Source organism: Psammomys obesus, unplaced genomic scaffold (genome assembly GCF_907164565.1).
Source record: "Psammomys obesus unplaced genomic scaffold, mPsaObe1.curated_primary_1811, whole genome shotgun sequence".
Taxonomy (NCBI): domain Eukaryota; kingdom Metazoa; phylum Chordata; class Mammalia; order Rodentia; family Muridae; genus Psammomys; species Psammomys obesus.
Genome location: NW_026592510.1, coordinates 26,188,013 through 26,204,064, shown reverse-complemented (window position 1 = coordinate 26,204,064; position 16,052 = coordinate 26,188,013). Strand labels below are relative to the sequence as shown.

The window sequence follows — 16,052 nt, the reverse complement described above, 5'->3', positions numbered from 1 at the left end:
ACCTTTAATCATAGCACTCAGGAGGCAGAGGCAGGTGGATCTCTTGAGTTCAAGGCCAGCCTGGTCTACAAAATAAGTTCTAGGACTGCCATAGCTTCACAGAGAAACCTTTTCTCAAGAAACAAACAAGAAAGAAAGAAAGAAAGAAAGAAAGAAAGAAAGAAAGAAAGAAAGAAAGAAAGAAAGAAAGAAAGAAAAACTGCATAGCAACACTGGCACTTACACACTGGGCAGCCAAGTATCATTATCACCGCTTCATAGATACCACTCCTGAACAAGGTCCTTTTGTGTGTCAAGATCCCTTTTGCAATAGGAAGGAGGGTGGCTAGATCCCCTCCAACAGCATGAGTAGATCCAAGAGTATGAATATCCATGGGTCCTAATAAACACTGCTAGGCAAATTTACCACTGAGCTACTTGCCCAGATTTCAAAAGTTGTTTTGGGAGAGGGGAAAATGGGGAGACAGATTTTTACTGTGTGTGTCTGGCTGTTCTGGAACTCCCTCTGTAGACCAGACTAGACTGGCCTGTTGGAATTAATGGTTTTTTTTCCATGCCTGCTCTAGCTCCAAAATATGACACAGAGACCTGTTATATTTATAATAAGCATCAAGCAACATAACTCGGCAGATACTGATATATTGATATATTCTAACTTGACTATGCTAGCCTGGCCTACTTCCCAGCCATGTGCTCTGTTACCTGTCTTCAAGTCTTGGCCTGGCAGCCTCTGCTCCTTCCTTGTCCCCATGGTGACTCCTCCATGGTGACCTCCTCCTCAGGGCCTGTTGACCTTCCTTATCCTCTAGTCTCTCTCCTTCCTGGGACCCTCAGAATGGGAATGGAGTCCCACCTACTATCTTCACTGCCCATTCACAGCCTCTTCAGCTTCTTTATTAAACAATCAGAGATAACTGGGGATTAATTTACACATTGAGACAGGGGATTCCTCAATAGCAATGACAATACCAGAATCTGTTAGCATTTAGCTCACTGCCTGTTCAGCAATTAACAAATACCCAGAGATGTTTCTCAGTACAAGGTGAATGAAGGTCACCTCTACACTGACCTTGAACTCACAGAGATCCACCTACCTCTGTCTCTCAAGTGCTGGGATCAAAGTCATATGTCACCATATCCAGTCTTTTTTTTTTTTCTTTTAGTTATGATCCTATTTATGGAAGCATTATGGAAGTGGAGACTGTATGCTATTCTCCTCTGTGATGGTCAGGAGATAAAAGGACAAGTGGGAAGAGTCAGTTCTTCCCTGCCACAGGGCTGCTGAGATCCACTCTCTTACCAGGGGAGCCATCTAACAGGCCTAAAGTTTTGGTTTTGAGGTCTCATAGGATCCAGGCTATCCTGGAATCAAGATTTAATTTAGAATAGCTGGGCAAGTTGTTCCATGCCTTTAATCCCAGCACTCTGGACACAGGCAGACCGATGTCTGAGTTTGAGACCAGTCTCAAACTTGGAAAGTTCCAGGACAGCCAAGGCTACATATATCTTGTCTCAAAAGACAAAGACAATGATAGTTAATGATAATGATGAACTTTGCCTCAAGCATGCTAGGCCAGAACACCACTGACCTACTCCCTTCCCCCTGATAAAAAGCTACTACCTAACAACATGCTTGGGGGCCATGCTCCTTCCAGCTTCTTTTCAGATTACATATATAGGGGTTGGAGAGATGGCTCATCGGTTAAAAGCACTGGCTATTCTTCCAGAGGACCTGAGTCTAATTCCCAGCAACCACATGGTGGCTCACAACCACCTGTAATGGAATTTGATTCCCTCCTCTGCTGTGTTCATATACATAAAATAAATAAATCTTTTTTTTAATTGTCAGATTATACATTTTATTTCCAATTATTATAGTAAAAATATTCCTGGTGTGGTTCCCCAGCCCTTTTCTCACACATACACAGATCAAAAAGTATATTTACTTAGCAAAGTAGATTCAACACACCAAAAGCCAAGAGAAAGAAACCTAAAATTTCTCAGAAATAGTTTTAAATGGGAAACCTCTAATCCATCCTACTTGGTGAAAGATCCCCGGAGGGTATCTTTCGTCTGAGAGACCCCCTCCCAAGGAACAACGAGGCCATTCGGATGTAAACAGCAAGAGGCTTTTATTTTGATACACGGGTACCCGGGGCAGCAGAGTCATTCGGAGGACTTTGCGCGCCCCCTAGGTGGGAAGCTGGGGTTTTTATAGGGTTTTAGAGCAGAAGCGTGGGTACAGAAGCGAGAAGCATGGTTACAGGGGGCTGATTGGTACACCTACATGAGACCACAGTTTGCGTCAAAGTTTGGCAGGGACACCAAGATTCCAGGAACTGGGTGGTCAAAATGGTCATGATGACCCCTTGACGTGGCCCGTCACCTGTTGTTTTTCTTAGGACCCTTATCTTAACTGGAACAGTCTCACAGATATCCATGAGGGTGATTAACACAAACTGTTTTTAGCTCAACAGGGGCAGCCTGACCGCAGATATCCCAAGTGGGTGACACAGCTGGGTTTCTTAGTAATTTTTCAGTTTTCCATCTAGCCTACAGAGTTTTACAAAACAGTGGTGTCCCACAAAATGGCGTTAGCTATGTTTAACTTAGGGTGAGGCAGGGGTCTTTCACTGGTTAGTGCTTTTTTTGTGGGTTTCTCAGTATGAGTCCAAACCTCCCACAAAGCACCTATGAACACAAGTTATGGCAGCAAGTCCAGAAGGTTCTACACAAAAACTATGTAAATAATGGCTAAAGAAAAGTGAGGGTCAGATGCCCTAGTGTCCCACGGTTGGAATAAGCAGCTGAAGCTTAGGTGATTTTCCTCTTCTTGGCAGGCAGATGGTTGCTCAAACACATCACGCACCCCAGCGGCCTTTTGTTTAAAGAACTTTGTGTTCTGGGCACTCTCTTGGCCCCACGCAGAGTCAAAGGAAGTAGTATCTTGATCCACAAGGTGGGTGTACTTGGTACGACTAGACCGTTCAAAATTCTTGACCTGCATGACTTTTGGAAGAATGATTTTGTTGAAATGGTCCTTAAGAGTAGGTACGCTAAAATCTCTCTTGTAGACTTCTTCGTCCTCATCCATGAAGAAGGCACGCCGGTGATAATACTTTTGTAAAAACTTGTATTTGCCTTTAACAGCTTTGTTGGTAATGACTTTGCCATTTGCCGGGAGTTCAGCCCGCCTTTCTTCCTCAGACAGGTTTCGAATGCATTCCATTTCTGCTTTCTCCTTTTCAAGTGCTTCTCGGCCTTCTCTGTCCCTCTCAATTCTTTTGAGCTCTCAGACTTTCCATGCCTCATATTCCTCCTCCTCATTTTCAACGTCGGTACTGAGTGCGTCCAGGGCGGCCGAGGGACCGCTTGTTCTTTCTTGGTCTCTTCTACAATCTTCAGTGTGTACTTGCGTCGCTCCTCAGCCATAGCTTTTGCTTCCTGCTCCAGTTCCTTCGTTCTTGGATTGTCACTCAATCCTTCTTTCGAATGAACAAAGGCTTAAGTCGAGGTTCCATTTCATCTTCACTGTCCGTGTACTCCTCACACTCAGACTCCTCCCCAGAGCGTCCTCATCTTCCACTTCCGTGACTTCCATCTCTTCATTTTTCCTCTCTGTGCTGGCTGATGCATCGTGCCACAGCGCAGCTCTATTTCCTCATCGTCAGTTTCTTCCTCCTCTTCTTCACTGCTATCTTCTCGTTCCATACGCCAAGCATCTTTTACTTCTGAGTCACTTTCTCCTACTACTTCAGGTTCCACTATTTTTCGATGTCGAGCCAATCTCTCTTCCACGTCTTCACTAATGCGGTTCTGTAAAGGCCGAAGTCAGGGATCACGAATGAATCCTCCTCCTGTTCCTCAGGTTCTGCTTCTTCCTTAGCTTTCTTAATGAACTGAAATTCTTCATCTGAGGATTCCAGAGGGGCATAATCTGGCCTCTTTCCGGACGCATAAGGTTTTCCCTTCACTTTTTCCATTGAAATCTCATTTTTCTCATTGCGAACTGGGACGGCCCCAGCCATAGACTGAATGGGTGGCTGCTTCATGAGTACACTTGGGACCGACATTGTGACGGCTGCGGCAGAGACTCCCAAAATGTGATTGAATCCCAACATCGAAGACCCAAATACATCTTTTTTTTTTTTTCTTTTTTTTTTAAGATTACATATATAGCTAGGCGTGGTGGACACGCCTTTAATCCCAGCAGTAAAGTAGACAAAGGCACTTTGTGAGTTCGAGACCAGCCTGGTCTACAGAGCGAGTTCCAGGACAGCCAAGGCTTATGTAGAGAAACCCTGTCTCGAAAAAAACCACACACAAACAAAGGAAAGAAAAGAGCAGGAAAAAATTACATGCATACATTAATTTATCTATTGTTTATCATGAATGCCATGACTCGCTTGTGTAGGCTCTGCAACTAACAGGAATCCTTTTTCCTCTTTTCCTCTACCGCGTGAGCCTTGGGAATGGAGATCACAGAGTCAGGCTTGGCGGCAGGCACTTTTACTCGCTGATCCATCTCACAGACCCTCTTTTAGCTTCTGAAACTCTGCGCTAAAGCGGAGCCGGGCTAAAGCGGCTCTCTTCTTTCTTCACGGTGGGTGGGTCTCTTTCGCGTCGGCAGAGGTCCCCGCCCACCAGGCGGAACTTTTCTGGCTCTCCCCGGCACCCGTCCACCATGCCCCCACGTGACGCAAACAGACCGGGCACTTCCGCTTCCCCTCCGCTCTCCTCCATCAGTGTCCACCCCCGCCTCCGGGTTCCCAGCCCGGTGAGTTAGCGAGAGCCGGGAGGGCGGTGCCGCGGGCGGAGTCGCCCCCGGCTGACGCTTGCCGCCTTCCTTCTCGTCACCGCAGGTCCCCGCGGAAGCGGAGGCGGGCGTCATGGCGGAGCTGACGGCTCTGGAGAGCCTCATCGAAATGGGCTTTCCCAGGGGACGCGCGTAAGGGAGCCTCCCCTTAGCCTGTGGTGGGGGGCCGCGGGGCCTGCCCAGCCTGACTGTCACCATGGCTGGTGGTCGCTACTCACCGTGTTTCTGCCCCCAGGGAGAAGGCTCTGGCCCTCACAGGGAACCAGGGCATCGAGGCTGCGATGGACTGGTGAGCGACCACCGGCACGGGTAGCGGAGGTTTGGGGGCCGCCGAAAAGGGCGGCCTCATGGCTAACCCCCTGCCATGACTTTCCCTGACTAGGCTTATGGAGCACGAAGACGACCCCGATGTGGACGAGCCTCTAGAGACTCCCCTCGGCCATATCCTGGGACGGGAACCCACATCCTCAGAGCAAGTTGGCCCTGAAGGTCCTGACTGGGAGACATGTTGTGATTCTAGACATCTTGTGAGGGCCTGAGAAAACCAGAATGATTTTATTATAAATAATAATACTGGTTGCTTGTTTGTAGGATCTGGGTCTGCTGCTGGAGAAAGCAAACCCATTTTGACTGAAGAGGAAAGACAAGAACAGACTAAGAGGTAACTGGCTGGCAGTTTCACTTGTACATTTTGTTTGAAGTCAGCCTCACTCTTGCCCAGGCTTAACTCCTGATTCAGGTGCCTCTGCTTCTAGAGGGCTGGGAATACAAGCCTTCACCATGATGGCCTGCATTGCTTTTTGAGATAGGGTCTAGCAGGCCTGGACCCCATTATGTATCCTAGGCTAAGTTCAAAGCCATATTCTTCTGAGTGCTGGGGTTAACAGGCGTAGGCCACCATAGCTAGTCAATAGACTGACTCGCTTTCCTAAGGGTCATGGATTTTCTTCCTCTCATAATACAAACATAAGTTACAGAATCCAACCTTTCTATTTGTGTGGTTGGGACCACCAGGAAACATAAACAGTCTCCTGTAGTTGAGATTGGTCTCAAACTGCCTGTGTGACTGCAGATTAGCCTGCAATCCCAGTTCTTTTGCCTTTGCCTTGCAATTGCTAGGATCGTAGGGTACACACCACTATGCCTGGCTCTCGTTTTCTTTTTCAAACTGTAAGGCTCCATGTATGCTGTATGAGCTCCACCATTGAACTGCATGCCTAGGCCCTCTCCTTTTTTGGTTTTTCAAGACAGGGTTTCTCTGTGTAGCCTTGGCAGTGCTAGAACTCACTCTGTAGATGAGGCTAGCCTTAAACTCAGAGATCCTTCTGCCTATGCTGGGATTAAAGGCATGTATCATCACCATGTGGCTTTCCTTTTTTATAAATTACTTTTTTTTTGGTTTTGTCTTTCATCTGTCTTGGAATATATGTTCCCTTATTTTGTTCAGAATTCTCTGTTTAAGCTGACCTTCTGAACTGTGTGGCATGCCTGTAATCCAAGCATTCTGGCATGTTGAGGCAGGCGGATCTCTGTGAGTTCAAGGCCAAGATGGTGTGCAGAGGTAGTCCAGGACAGCCAAGGTGATACAGAAACCCTGTCTCAAAAAACAAAGAAAAAAAAAAAAAAAAAAAAATTAACAATAATAATAAATAAACTTACCTTCCCACTCCATGTCCAGCTTCAGCTCTTTCTTCTCTGCAAAACAGAATGTTGGAACTTGTGGCCCAGAAGCAGCGGGAGCGTGAGGAAAGAGAGGAACGAGAAGCTTTGGAACGAGAAAAGCAGCGGAGGAGACAAGGGCAAGAGTTGTCAGCTGCACGACAGAAACTACAGGAAGATGAGATGCGCCGGGCTGCTGAGGAGCGCAGAAGGGAAAAGGCTGAAGAGTTAGCTGCCAGGTCTGGACGGTGATTGAGTTGATTAGCAGTTGAAAAAGAAAACAAGATTTGCCTTGTTCACGTCCAACCTATTTTCTTCCTGTCTCCACTGTAGACAAAGGGTTCGAGAAAAAATTGAAAGGGACAAAGCAGAGAGAGCCAAGAAGGTGAGTGATTAGGAAGTTTGTGGGTATAATGGAGTAGGTGGGTTATGGGTTAATTTTATTTTTCATTCTCAAGAGAAAGCATGTGAGATTTTAGACAACTGTAACTCAGACTGGTCTCAGATACATGCTATTCTCCTGCCTCAGCCTTCCAAGTGTTAGAGCTAAAGGTAGTGAGGCAGCAAACATGGGTGTGGTTTTTGGTTTTTTGTTTGTTTTTGCCTGAGGCAGTTGAGCCTTTATACATGCTAAACTCCTGTGCTACCACTGAGCTAGTGTTTCATTTTGTTTTCCAGTATGGTGGTAGTGTGGGTTCTCGGTCATCCCCACCAGCAACAGATCCAGGTCCTGTTCCTTCTTCTCCCAGCCAGGAGCCCCCTACCAAGCGGGAGTATGACCAGTGTCGCATACAGGTACTGTTTTCTGGTAGCTGTCTTGCTCCTGGAACCCGTACTGGCCTATAAGGTGCTCAGGTCTGAGCAGTTGGCACTTAAGTTCTCTTTGCCAAATCTCTCCCTTCTTTGTAGCGACTTGAAATCCTACCTCCTCCACTTTGAGGAGAGATTGAATTTCACCTGCTTGTCTTATTTAAATCCATACTTCACTCTTAGTCAGCAGTTAGCCTTTTATTTATTCATGTTTTCATAGATTCATTACACAGCTCTTTTCATAATACTGTATTTATCCTGGTTTTAAAAAATAATTCTGGTTGTTTTTTTGATTGTGAGGTACTTGGGAGTCCTTTTTCATCACCTGTTGAAGCAGAGCATAAGTGTTTGTTCATCAAGTCCTTTAAATAGTATTTGTACTGGTTCAGACTCCAAGGAGAGCAGGGCCAACTATAGTCCCTCCTTTCGTTTCTTGGGCACTTCAGACCGGGCTTCAGTATGTAGTCTAGGCCGGTCTTGAACTTTGAGAAAGCCCTGCCTCTGCCTGGCTGCTGGGATTGCAGGCATGTGCTACCACTCTGGACTTTGTTTTACTCTTGAGACTGGGTTGCTGTACTACCCTACTGTCCTGGAGTTGACTGTGAATATCAAGCTGACCTCTAACTTCTGGTGATCCAGAAAAAGTCTGCTATTTCTTCTCTGTGCTGTGGTTATAGGCATTGCCATAACCTGGCCTCACTTATTTATTCATTGTTTTTTTTTTTAAGACAGGGTTGCATGTACCTGATGTGGCCTTGAACTTGTTCTTCCTGCTTCCAGCCCTGGAATATATGTAAACCAAGCTGGACTTGAACTTCCAGAAAACTGCCTGTGCCCCTAAGTGTTGGCTGTAGTCATGAGCGACCCCATACCTAGTCCTCACTCAGTTTTGGTGCTCACAGTACTGCTTCTCTCTTTTGCCTTCTAGGTTAGGCTGCCTGATGGGACTTCGCTGACCCAAACGTTCCGGGCTCGGGAACAGCTGGCAGCTGTGAGGCTTTATGTGGAGCTTCACCGTGGGGAGGAACCTGGACAGGACCAGGACCCTGTGCAGTTGCTCAGTGGCTTCCCCAGACGGGCTTTCTCAGAGGCTGACATGGAGCGGCCTCTGCAGGAACTGGGTATGTTATGTGAGACCAGGAGTCAGGACTTAAAGGAATGAGGGCAGTTGGGATAGAAGGGTTTAGTAGACATGGTATGTGTCCAGGGATTTGAAGGCCCAAACTTAGTATCCTTGTAATTCAAAATCCTTCTTCCATTTTTAGGACTCGTGCCTTCTGCTGTCCTCATTGTGGCCAAGAAGTGTCCCAGCTGAGGGTCCTCCATCTCACCATCTCTCTCTGACCTCTTCATCTTTGATAAAGCACTGACATTTCCTTCCTAATAAATAGACCCTTTGAGTTCTGTATATGCCTGACTCCTTCCTGAGTGATTGGGAAAGGCTATATGAAGAGACGATCAAGGGAAGGCATTTAAAGTAGGACCCTTTTTTTTTTTTTTCTCTGTATAGCCTTGGCTTTGTAGACTAGGCTGGCCTTGAACTCACAGCTATCCGCCTTCTGGGTACTCGGATTAAAGGCTTGGGTCACCATGCCCAGTTGAAATAGGGCCTCTTTATCATTTAGGACTAATTAGCTGCTTGGGGGTGGGGCATTACATGGCATTTTTGTTCATAGGCATAAGGCAATACATGAGGGATTTTTGTTTGTTTTGAGGTAGACTGTTAGCCCTATCTGTCCTGGAACTATGTAGACCAGGCTGACCCATAGATCCACCTGCCTCCTTACCATGTGCTGGGGTTAAAGGGTGTACCACCATGCTGGGCTTGAGTTTAAATTCTTCCTGTTAGGTGCCTTGAGTTCTTTAAACCTCTCCATTAGCTTAATAGGTTAATAGTACCTATTTCCTGAAGTGTGAGACACCTATATGCACAGTGCTTGGCACAGTACATTCCCTGTAAACACTAGCTATCTATAAGGTAGTGGGTTTTTTGTTGGTGATTTTGTTTTTGAGGTGCTATGGAATGACCTCACACTCCACCATGGAGGATATCTCCAATGTAAGGTGACTTTCAGTGTCCACAAACACTGAAAGGAATTATTGTGTGACTTTTGCAGAAATGAAACTGCACGTGTTATGTTGTTAAAAATCCCTAAGTGTGGTAACACAACACTAAGGAAGCAGGAGGATTGTGGTGAGTTCCAGGCAAGCCTGGACTACATAGCACGACCTTGCCTTGACAAACAGTAAAGACTAAGTGATAACTATGCCATGGTGCTTTGCTGGTACCATTAAAATGCGTTGAGTATATGGGGCTGGAGAGATAGCTGAATGGTTATAAACACTTGCTGCTTTTGCAGAAGACCAGAGTTTGGTTCCCAGCACTTACATTAGGCAATTCAGTTCCAAATCTGATGCCCTCTTCTGGCTTCTGGCTACTAGGTATGCACCTGATACACATGAATGCATACCAACATTCATACATTGGTGATTGAACCCAGAGCTTTATGCATGCTGAGAAAGCACTTAGCTGTATCCCCAGTCTTTTTCTGGATTTTTGAGACAGTTTCTCTGTGTAGTCTTGGCTTGCCTGGACTCGCTTCTAGACCAGGCTAGCTTCGAACTCACAAAGATTTGCTTGCCTCTGCCTCCCTGAGTGCTGGGATTACAGGCTTGCGCTACCATGCCTGGCTTCAGTCTTTACTTTTTCATATAGGGTTTTACTGTGTTTCTCAGACTGCCCTTGAATTTGTGATGTTTCTTGCTGAGATAAGCATAGTCAAAACTACTTTATGAGCCCTGAGATATAAAGGCTATTGTGATCAGGTGTATGTATTATTTTAATCAGACCAGCAAACTACAAGGCCCTTGTCCAAACTGACAATGGTAGCAAATATAAGAACCCGTACTCCCACTTGGGAAGCCTAGTTCAAGGTATTTTGTTTTGTTGAGAAAGGGCCTCTCTGTAGCCCTGCCTGTCCTAGAACTCAGCTTTACCTGCTTCCTCCTGAGGGCTGGAATTAATGGTGTGTGTTTCCATGCCCTGCTTAGCTCAAGATCTGTCTGTTAGACTTCAGGAGCTTCTTCCTCTTTGCCCTAGTGTCTTGTCAAATCTTTGCTGACTTGTCCCTCATTCCTGGGTGCAGAGAAGAGGCCCATGGTGAAGGGGGAGAGTTCACTCTTTCAGGTCAACCTCTGGCCTCCACACTTGCACTGTGCTACACACATACTCATACACACAATAATTGATTCCTTAAAGGTGTATGGCACCATGCTCAGATTGTTCCTTGACCTGCTGCTGCTTGTTTCACTTTGCTTGTGGTGTTGGGGATTGGAGTCTTATCCTTGATTGGCTAGGCAAGCACCTTGCTAGGTCCTTGAATGACTTCTCATCACATCCAGGATCACTTGAACTCTACTAAATAAACCTATGTGGTGAGTCTGCACCATGCGTAAGTTTCTTTTGCAGTCTCTACCTGAGTGACCTTACTAGAGCCTCAGTATAACCAGGCAGCCCTGACTCAGAAATAACCTCATTCCCCCATTGCTCACATTGGCATATGCTGCTTTTTCCTTCTTCCTTCCCTCCTCCTCTTTGATTTTAGAGACAGGTTTTCTTTGTATAACCCTGGCTGTCCTGAAAGTCACTCTGTAGACCAGGCTGGTCTTGAACTCAGGGTCCACCTTCCTTTGTTTTTTAAGTGCTGAGATTAAAGGTGTGTGCCACCACAGCCTGGCCCATGCTGCCATTTCTTTTCCTTTGCTTTCTTTGAGATAGGGTTTTTCTGTATAGCCTTAGCTTTGTAAACCAGGCTGGCCTTGAACTCAGAGCAATTCACCTGCCTCTGTTTCCCTGAGTGCTGGGATTAAAGGTGTATTCTCCCCATACTATGAATGGCTATGGTGCCATTTCTTTTTATTTATTTGTTTGTTTGTTTGTTTGTTTATTATGTATACAATGTCTACATGTATGTCTTTATATTAGAAGAGGGCACCAGATGTCATTATAGATGGTTGTGAGCCACCATGTGGTTGCTGGGAATTGAACTCAGGACCTCTGGAAAAGCAAGCAGTGCTGTTAACCTCTGAGCCATCATATGCTGCCATTTCTTAAGCACCCTGATTCCAGTCAAAATCATTCCCCACATTTTTCTCTCACCATCCCTTTCCTCATGTTCCTGTCTCCTGGAGGTCTCATCTCTATCACAGCCTTCACAGCTTAGCTTCTCCAGTTTTTCTTAACTCCCATGGAGTTTGAGGAAAGGCTATTAGATGCACAGATTGTGTAGCCTCTTTCTAGAAAGTTGGAATCCACAGATGTGGCCTGGGACTAAGGAATTTGAGTTCTTAGCAATTACCTCTGAGAATTCTTATTTGCAATCAAGTCTGAGAACTGTTGCTATTAGGTTAGCCTGGTTATACTACAAAAAAATAAATTAATAAAATAAAAACAAGCAAGAAAAAAAAAATCCTCCAACCTTGAGTGATTTAAAACTATAGAGATTTGCAGGCTGTGCATGGTAGTGTATGCCTTTAATTCATTCTGAGTTTGAGGCCAGCCTGGTCTACAGAGTTGAGTTCCAGGACTTCCAAGGCCACACAGAGAAACCCTGTCTCCAAAACAGACTACTGAGCTTTGCTTGTAGGGTAGATCAGAAAGACTGCATGCGTTGGGTGGGGGACAGTTTATACACAGCTGATACACCTGTGTACTCTGGTTAAACTTCTCTTCCATCTACTTGGCCACAACTTGCTTGTTCAGGAAAGGATGAACAGCCATCAGAACTGAACATCCATATTGCTAGTGTCTAATGAAGCTCTGCTCCTTGCTCATCATGTTTTTGGGCTACACACACAGCAGAGTGAAGAGAACATCAGTGCTGCCCTCACAGAATGAGTACCTGATGTTGCTAAGCTTGTAAAGGCATTCTGATTCCTTCCTGTTTGGACATGGAGAAAGGATTCATTGAGAAAATGATCATGGATCTCTATTCAAGCAGCCATGAGAGAGCCTGTGCATCTGGTGTGCACCACTTCCTGTTCCTCTGTCATTTCAGCCCGTTTCCAGGTTTATCCCATAAAGGTCTTGGGATTTGGTGTGATGTCCCTCTCCTCACCACATTCATTGCCTCATAAACCATTTTTAACCTGAAAGTGGCTACAATATTAATAATAGTGATGGTCTTTCTATACTAACAAATATTAATAAAGAATACTTATGCTGGGCAGTGGTGGTACATGTCTTTAATCACAGCACTTGGGAGAAAGAGGCAGGTGGATGTCTGAGTTTGAGGCCAGTCTGGTCTACAGAGTAAATTCCAGGACAGCCAGGCTACAGAGAGATACCTTGTCTTGAAAAACATAATTAAAAGAAAGAAACAACAACATCAACAAAGATGGAGCTGGAGAGATGGCTCAGTGGTTAGGAGCACTGTCTGCTCTTCCAAAGGATCTGGATTCAACCCCCAGCACCCACATGGCAGCTCACAACTGTCTGTAACTCCAGTTCCAGGTGGTCTGACACCCTCATACCAATGAACATAAAATTATAAAAAAGAATATTTACTAATAATGATGGGGATGGAGAGATGGCTCAGAGGTTAAGAGCACTGCTTGCTCTTTCAGAGGTCCTGAGTTCAATTCCCAGCAACTACATGGTGGCTCACAAACATCTATAATGAAATCTGGTGCCCTCTTCTGGCGTTTAGGTGTACATGCAGGCAGAACATTGTATACAAAATCAAATAAATCTTAAAAAAAAAAAATGATAATGCTGACATACCATTCTTATATGGAGCTCATCAGGTACCAAGCTCTGTTTTAAGTGTTGTGTAGGCATTAATTCATTACTCTCCTCAATGATTATCTGAGGTTACTACTGTTATCTCCATTTACAGGTAAGGAAATGAAAGTAGAAGGGGTTGAAGTAGCTTGCTCAAGGCAGGAGCTTACATTCAGTCCAACAGAAAGACAAATATTCCTAGTCACCTTGTCTCTGCTTCCAAAGGAGCCCATTTAGCCTTTGTTTTACAGCAAACCCAAACAGTTACACAGTAGAGACTAAAATATGGCCCTGTCTTTCTAGATGTGTTGTGGAGAACTGATGACTAACAACATCTAGTTTCCTCTCTACTTACATGGTGTAGATACCATTAATTTAGGACTTCTTTTTAAATTATTTTGTTTGTAATTATGTGTATATCTCTGTGCTCTCAACTTGATACAAATTAGAGTTATCAGGAACCCTCAACTGAGAAAATGTCTCCTTTAGATCTGGCTGTATGGCATTTTCTTAATTGGTAATTGATGGGGGAGGTCTACCCATTGCGGATGGTGCCAACCCTAGACTGGTGGTCCTGGGTTCTATATGAAAACAGGCAGAGCAAGCCATAGGGAGTAAGTCAGTAAATGCTGGAGCCTACTGGCAGAGTTGAACAGTTCCTGAGTGGGGAATGAGGACTGAAATAATTAAAGCAAGTCACACTACACACAGGATCAGCCTAGGGCTGTCAGTAAGACTGCAGCATTAGTTTATTCCACAATTCCCTTTTAATAGGCAAAGCAAAAACAAGTCACATCAATACAAGAAAGAACTGCCAAACTTGTTTTCTAAAACTATTTCCCTATAGCAGATATGGTCCAAGGTCACACAAACAAGTTTTAAGGAACATCCTCTTATTTCTGTCTCAAGGTGAAGGCCAGAGTAAAAACATGTTTTTCGATGAATGCTCAATAACAAAGCTGCTTGACAAACAAACTGCTCTCCACAAGGAAGCAGCACTACTCTATGGAATCTGCGTCAGTTCCTGCCTCCAGGTTCCAGTCCTGATTTCCTTCAGTGATGAACAGGGAACTGTGGAAGTATAAGCCAAATAGACCCTTTCCTTCCAACCTGCTTTTTGGTCATGGTGTTTCATTACAAGAATAGAAACCCTGACTAAGACAATCTGTGTTTGTATGTGGGTGTGTGCATGTGAGTGCAGATGCCTGTGAAGTCTAGAGCTACAGGTGGTTATGAGCCAGCCAATCCTGGTGTTGGGAACTGAGCTCTGGTGCTCTGTAAGAGTATAACATACTGTTAACTTCTGAGACAACTCCATAGCTCCAATTAGGACTTCTTTAAAGTTTTTCAGGAAATTGAAATATTTAGCCAACTGTGGTAGCTTATGTCTGAAATCTGAACATGAGGCAGAAGGACTGCAATAAATTAAAAGGTAATCTGAGCTACATGGCTAGACCTTGTCACATACAGAGTCCCAGCTACATGAGAGGTTGAGGAGGGCCCAAGAATTCCAGACTTTAAGGTTAGCTGACTACATAGCAAGATCACGTCCTCCTCCCGTCACTGACCCCCACCTTAGAGGTCTTACTAGATAGTCCATGCTGGCCTCAGACTCATAGAGATCTGCCTTTGCTTCTTGAGTTGTGGGATAAAGGCATACACTCCCACACTTTATTCTCAGGTAGCAGCAAGCGCTCTTAACTGAGTCGTCATGCAGTCCACATATTTTTAAAATAACTCACTTTTTGAGAGAAGGACTGAAGAAATTAATTTGCAGTTAAGCTTCACAGTCCTTTGCTCTTCCAGAGGACATGCATTCCATTCCCAGAACCCACATAGTGGCTCATAACTGGCTCAAACTTCAGTTCCAGGGGACTCAATGTCCTGGTCTCCAAGGGCATTAGGTATACACCTGTTACACAGACATACATGCAGGCAAAACACCCATATACATGAAACAATTAAAAAGAAATGTTACACTAAAATAATTTTCTGGGCATGCCTTTAATCCCAACACTGGTGAGGAAGAGGAAGGAGAATTCTTTGAGTTAGAGGCCAGCCTGGTCTATAGAGAGAGTCCCAGGATAGTCAGGACTACACAGAGAAACACTGTCTCGAAAAAAAACAAGACAATTTAGGATTGAATTTAGGTCTTTGTGTTAGGCAAATGTCTACTAAGCCTTCTCCCCAGCCCTAAAAGATTTACTCTTAGGCACTCCATATTTTTGTAAACAGTACTTCTTACATTTCCATCATACTTTACTGCTATGACTTATAAACAATTATTTTAAAAGTCTCTTTTTTCTTTTTTTTAATTTTATTTTTTTCTTATCAGTTACATTTTATTAACTCTGTATCCCAGCCATGTCCCGCTCCCTCATTCCCTCCCAATCCCTCCCTTAAAAGTCTCTTTCTTACATTAGCAAACTTACTTGACATACAGGCAGAATGGGAGACATAGGCATGACTCAGGATCCTTCTGCCCTCCCATCTGAAGCCATGTCTGACAGATTCCATCCTTTTAGTGGAAGCTCATCTGCATCTCCTATGTTCACTGTCTGATTCCTAATTTATCTCTCAACCTTCAAAGTGAGAGATCTCTTCACAGTACTCTGTCACTGGTGTCCCTTTGGAGCCCTTCATAATCCCCAAGTGACCATCATTCATTCTCACTTATTTTCATGCATATCATGGTATCAAGAGAGAACTGTCTCCAGGCTTGTGTGTGTGTGAAGGTGCACACACTAAAATTTTCAGACTGTCCAGAAGGTGTGTGCACACTAAAGAAGTACCACTTGGGGTTGGATTGATGGCTCACTGGTTAAGAGCACTGTCTGCTCTTCCAAAGGACCTGGGTTCAATTGGCAGCTCACAACTGTCTATACCGCCAATTCCAAGGGATCTCACACCTTCACATTAATGCACATAAAATTATTAAAAAGAAAGAAAGAAAGAAAGAAAGAAAGAAAGAAAGAAAGAAAGAAA

At 44.7% G+C, this 16,052-nt stretch overlaps 1 protein-coding gene and 1 pseudogene across 1 annotated transcript; one reads left to right on the top strand and one right to left on the bottom strand.

Annotated features, from left to right (window-relative positions):
• Window positions 1–2,079: 2,079 nt before the first annotated feature.
• Window positions 2,080–4,586, bottom strand: LOC129681822 (microfibrillar-associated protein 1-like; annotated as a pseudogene).
• Window positions 4,587–4,732: 146 nt separating this feature from the next.
• Ubxn1 (UBX domain protein 1) lies at window positions 4,733–8,693 on the top strand. Its single transcript, XM_055614210.1, has 10 exons — window positions 4,733–4,777; window positions 4,863–4,948; window positions 5,052–5,105; window positions 5,199–5,305; window positions 5,408–5,477; window positions 6,523–6,714; window positions 6,809–6,860; window positions 7,154–7,270; window positions 8,214–8,406; window positions 8,551–8,693. The coding sequence occupies exons 2-10, from the start codon at window positions 4,890–4,892 to the stop codon at window positions 8,598–8,600; spliced, it is 894 nt and encodes a 297-aa protein (XP_055470185.1). The 5' UTR covers window positions 4,733–4,777; window positions 4,863–4,889; the 3' UTR covers window positions 8,601–8,693.
• Window positions 8,694–16,052: the final 7,359 nt, after the last annotated feature.

Excerpts from the sequence above, each read along its gene's own strand:
- Ubxn1 (XM_055614210.1), top strand. The coding sequence starts at position 4,890 with ATGGCGGAGCTGACGGCTCTGGAGAGCCTCATCGAAATGGGCTTTCCC. Across the intron at positions 4,949-5,051 it reads GGCTTTCCCAGGGGACGCGC|GGAGAAGGCTCTGGCCCTCA; the intron begins GTAAGGGAGCCT and ends TTCTGCCCCCAG. Across the intron at positions 6,861-7,153 it reads AAGCAGAGAGAGCCAAGAAG|TATGGTGGTAGTGTGGGTTC; the intron begins GTGAGTGATTAG and ends TTTGTTTTCCAG.